The sequence below is a fragment of the Montipora foliosa genome, chromosome 6 (genome assembly GCF_036669935.1).
Source record: "Montipora foliosa isolate CH-2021 chromosome 6, ASM3666993v2, whole genome shotgun sequence".
Taxonomy (NCBI): Eukaryota; Metazoa; Cnidaria; class Anthozoa; order Scleractinia; family Acroporidae; genus Montipora; species Montipora foliosa.
In genome coordinates, this window is record NC_090874.1 from 43,705,330 (window position 1) to 43,710,329 (window position 5,000).

The window sequence follows — 5,000 nt, forward strand, 5'->3', positions numbered from 1 at the left end:
GCTTTGCAACACAATCAGGCTTTGCGCTGTTAAGAGAACACAAAACAGATGCGTGGTCTGAGAGATATCAGTCGGCCACAGGAATGCTAGAGATGACTGGATCATGCTCACGCGTTATCATCAAATCAAGCGTATGGTCGCTCACATGAGTTGGTACATTCACATGATGCTTCAGTCCCATTGACGCTAGTAAATCCAAAAATGCTCTTCCATCAGGGTCGTCTTCGACATCCACATGGAAATTATAGTCTCCAGTTAGAATAAGAGACTCCGGGGATAGAATAATTGTCTCGAGATAAGAACCAAACTCCTCTAAAAACACACGAGGCGTGATGGGGTGTGCTTCACAATACGGCGGGCGATAAACAACAACTAGCTTAGCCCTTAGTGAGCTAAAACTAACTCGCCACTCTGAATACTCAAAAGACGATTTCTACCCTGCAGCAATCTTTTTCACATCGATGGCTTTCTTGAACAATAGTCCAGTTCCACCACCCCTCCAATCATTCCGATCTTGCCGAATGAATGAATGAGATTCCGGGGAATAAATCTCAAGTTTTGCTGCAGTATCCTTCTCTGCCAACCAGGTTTCAGTGAGCGCAAAAATATCCATATCAGTGGAGCTGATGTATTCCCGTAAACAAGCAGTTTTGGACTTCATAGCTCGCACATTAACATGGCAAAGAGTTAGCATTGGTGAACGGTCCTTTTGTGTTGGCAACAATGGACTACGCTCAACAACAATGAAGTTGGCAGTTCGGCGAGAGGTGTCGGAGTGAATATTTAATTCGCTGACTTCAGAATGCAAATTACCAGTCACTTTGTTCACAATTTTGCTCCAAAAACCCAGAATAACCCATTTGAACTGATGGTTGCCTTGAATTTGATACGAGTGTAGCTATAAGCTCTCCTTTTCAAACGCCCCGCCCGACTTCCTCGGCGAGTTGGTTTCACTTGGGTAATGCCAGCCCGAACCAGGTTTGTCCGAACTGCAGGGCTCAATGGTTGCGAGACGGACATGGTCGAAAGGATAGAAAAATTAATAAAGTCGCCCTTCCATAATTTAGTGCCATTTCAAGACGATGACACTTAAGAAAAGCCTTCCGGTGGTGTCTTGGACAATAAGCGCCCGTTAGAAGTTGAATTCAGCAAAAAAACTAGAGAGACGAAAATGCGTGTGCTGCCGCAGGGCGCTCACGCTAATGTCAAGCGCTAAGCACCAATCGGTGGCCATTTTGGAATCTGTGGGAAATAAAGGCTTTGTCTTTGCATTGTCTTTGCATGTCTACCCTCACACTGCATGAGAGGTGATATGGGTCAATTTACATACATGTCCAATTAACTCCGCCTCTGGAAAGTGAATTGGAGTTTTTTGTTTCGTTCACATCTCAAATACCATTACAGATATCCTTTTCGAGGTTCTTTATTAAAAAGATTGGTACAGATTCCATTGCTTTCCATCGGCGTGGAGTTGGAATGTATGAATGGTCGGCTATGTCACGCATTTATGGAAGTCAAAACGCAGCTCGGGCATTCATTTGGCGCTTGGATACGAGATTCCGCAGAATTATGAAAATCACAGTAACCTGGAATTTGAATCACCCTGTTTAAGTTTTTCAGAAGTTTCCAGTTTTAGTGGAGCTCCGCGCGGAGCACCATGGGTAAGCAAATATGGTAACTCACATACTTAGGTCCACGCCTCTATGTATGCCAATGTGACCAATAACACGTGACCATATCGCGGGCTCAATTTTAGAGCTCATCGAGGTCAGCTGGTTTTTTTTTTTTTAAAGTTGACCGCTGACCAGTTGCTGGTCACGCGGTATGAGTATGTAAAGATAACCTCATTGGAAAAAGAGGTTCCTTAGTTCCTTTTTCGAATTCAAAACTCATGGTTAACTAAAGACTTCCAAAAACACCTCAAAATACTGTCACATACCCCCTTTCAAGTTTTACTATTGACAAGTTTATCTACAATCTTGGACAAAACTCGTTGGGAAAATGTGACGCTCTAATTTGTCTGTGTGATAAAGAGTCAATTCTTCCTACTTTCGCCCCTGCCCCCATTCCACTGTTGTTTTAATAAGCGACCAAAGGTTTGCAGAGTATTTTGCATCACATTATCAACATTGGTATGGGGGGAAGGGGGGAAGGACCAATATATTTGTGAGTGCGTGCCAAATGATGCTTACCGGTAAGCTAGAATTTTTTCCAAGAGTTTTGGCCAAGATTGTAGCATGGAAAAACGTAATGACTTATTCCTGCCTGGATGAAGTCTTCTGAGCCATTAACTAACCTGAAAGGGGTGGCGATTTGAAAAAAAAGGACAGTAAACAACCTAACAACAAACGCAAGCGTTGGCTGTGTTGTTTGTTTTCACAAGCATATAAAACCATAACATTAGGGCTTTCATAATGTGTGCATGCACAGCAGTAACCTCTATCGTTTGTGAGACAACACTCTCCCAGTCTGATTTGAATAATTAGCACCAGGCTGAGAAACCTCGTTTGCTAAGAAACTGCTATCTGATCTCCAACCCCAGTGCCAACTAACAGTTACACCTCTACCACAGTAAATAAAACAATAAGGTCGTGATGCAAATAACTATCGTCATCACTTGCCTTTGGTTGTCCTCTTCTGGAAGCCTCTGGAGTCTCTCCTTTTCCAATATCGTCAACTTCGTCCTTTCCGTTGACATTATCTCCCGTCTCTCTGTTCAAATTTCGACTTTTCTCATGTTCATTTTTAGGTTCGCTTTCACGTTCTCTGTCTGGACTCAAAGGCACATCTCCTTCATTTTCGTCTTCAACTCCAGTTTCGTGGTCAGAATGTTTCTCGTCCTCTTCTTCCTTTTCTCCCATGCGGCTTTTTTCATTCTTGCTTTCTTCATTTCCAGTCTTCTTTCTCAATGATGGATCTTTTTCAAGTCTAGTGTCATCAGCTCCACCCTCTATTTCAGAAGTTGGACCTTCTTCATTTTTGTTTTCTTCTTCCTTTGCTTTAGTGTGGCTTTTTTCATTCTCGCTTCCTTCATTTCCAGTCTTCTTTCTCAATGATGGATCTTTTTCAAGTCTAGTGTCATCAGCTCCACCCTCTATTTCAGAAGATTGACCTTCTTCATTTTTGTTGTCTTCTTCCTTTGCTTTAGTGTGGCTTTTTTCATTCTCAATATCTTCATTTCCAGTCTTCTTCCTGGATGATGGATCTTTTTCGAGTCTAGTGTCATCAGCTCCACCTTCTATTTCAGAAGTTGGACCTTGTTCATCTTTGTTGTCTTAATCCTTTGCTTTAGTGTGGCTTTTTTCATTCTCGCTTTCTTCATTTCCAGTCTTCTTCCTCAATGATGGATCTTTTTCAAGTCTAGTGTCATAAGCTCCACCCTCTATTTCAGAAGTTGGACCTTGTTCATCTTTGTTGTCTTCTTCCTTTGCTTTAGTGTGGCTTTTTTCATTCTCGCTTTCTTCATTTCCAGTCTTCTTCCTCAATGATGGATCTTTTTCAAGTCTAGTGTCATCAGCTCCACCCTCTATTTCAGAAGTTGGACCTTCTTCATTTTTGTTTTCTTCTTCCTTTGCTTTAGTGTGGCTTTTTTCATTCTCAACATTCCACTGTGGAACGGATGGATCTTTTTCAAGTCTAGTGTCATCAGCTTCACCCTCTATTTCAGAAGTTCGACCTCCTTCATTTTTGTTTTCTTCTTCCTTTGCTTTAGTGTCGCTTTTTTCATTCTCAACATTCCACTGTGGAACGGATGGATCTTTTTCAAGTCTAGTGTCATCAGCTCCACCCTCTATTTCAGAAGTTGGACCTTGTTCATCTTTGTTGTCTTCTTCCTTTGCTTTAGTGTGGCTTTTTTCATTCTCGCTTTCTTCATTTCCAGTCTTCTTTCTCAATAATGGATCTTTTTCAAGTCTAGTGTCATCAGCTCCACCCTCTATTTCAGAAGTTGGACCTTGTTCATTTTTGTTGTCTTCTTCCTTTGCTTTAGTGTGGCTTTTTTCATTCTCAATATCTTCATTTCCAGTCTTCTTCCTCGATGATGGATCTTTTTCAAGTCTAGTGTCATTAGCTCCACCCTCTATTTCAGAAGTTGGACCTTGTTCATTTTTGTTGTCTTGTTCCTTTGCTTTAGTGTGGATAGCTGAGTACCTTATAGGCTGGGAGGTTCTTAGTACATTTTCTTTCTTTGGGTTAGGATCACTCAGTTTGTCATGAACACTGATAATATTATCTGCAAGAAAAAGTGGCAGTAAAAAAAGACAACAAGATACAGCTGTATCACTCAATGCAGACAAGTTGTACTTCACTGCCAATCATTATTGGCATTGATGGTACAAATTATTATAATATGACATACCATGATGCAAACAATTTCATTTACGACTGACCTTAGTGAACAGATCAAGGGAGACAATTTGACTGTTCTGGCAGTCAACAAGCCAAGATGGGAAATCCAAGACATAATCCCCAAGCTAAACAGTACTGTCCTATTACATGTATCAAGTGAAGCTATGATCTTCGCAGTTAGATCATAACATATAACATATACCATTTCATCATTTATTACATTTATTACATGTACCAGTATATACATGTACTGTAAAACCCTCTGTACGTGACAGCACTCGTTCAAAAGTACATGCAAAAGGCTAATGCATGAGAGTTCAAGTCAGCAGTTGACTGTTCTATATTTTACACATATTAAAGTAAAATAGTTACCGGTAATAAGAAAAAATACAAGATCAGGGTTCTTGCTAAGTTTCTGCACAGGAGGTAAAAAAAACCAAAAATAGCAGGTAACCTTGTTACCTGCCCCTGCATGGGCTAGCGAGCTCAAGTCTTAACTTGACGTTCGTATCGATCGCTGTCGCGTGCCAGCTGCTCCTAAATTAATTTAATTAATACTCAGCAAAAAGAAAGTAGCTTATGCTACATGTATTTCATTGATTTTCACTCACCAACGCTTTTCTGACGCTTTGGTTGAAAACCAAATTCTGAAA

General features: G+C 40.8%; 1 protein-coding gene across 1 annotated transcript in view; it reads right to left on the bottom strand.

The window, feature by feature from the left end:
• LOC138007434 (uncharacterized) overlaps window positions 1-5,000 on the bottom strand; it is a 20,242-nt gene that overhangs the window by 6,319 nt on the left and 8,923 nt on the right. The window contains exons 3-4 of the mRNA XM_068854331.1: window positions 3,524-4,231; window positions 2,622-3,235 (exon numbers count right to left, since the gene is read on the bottom strand). Of these exons, the coding sequence (XP_068710432.1) occupies window positions 2,622-3,235; window positions 3,524-4,231 (1,322 nt within the window). The remainder of the gene's footprint in view (window positions 1-2,621; window positions 3,236-3,523; window positions 4,232-5,000) is intronic.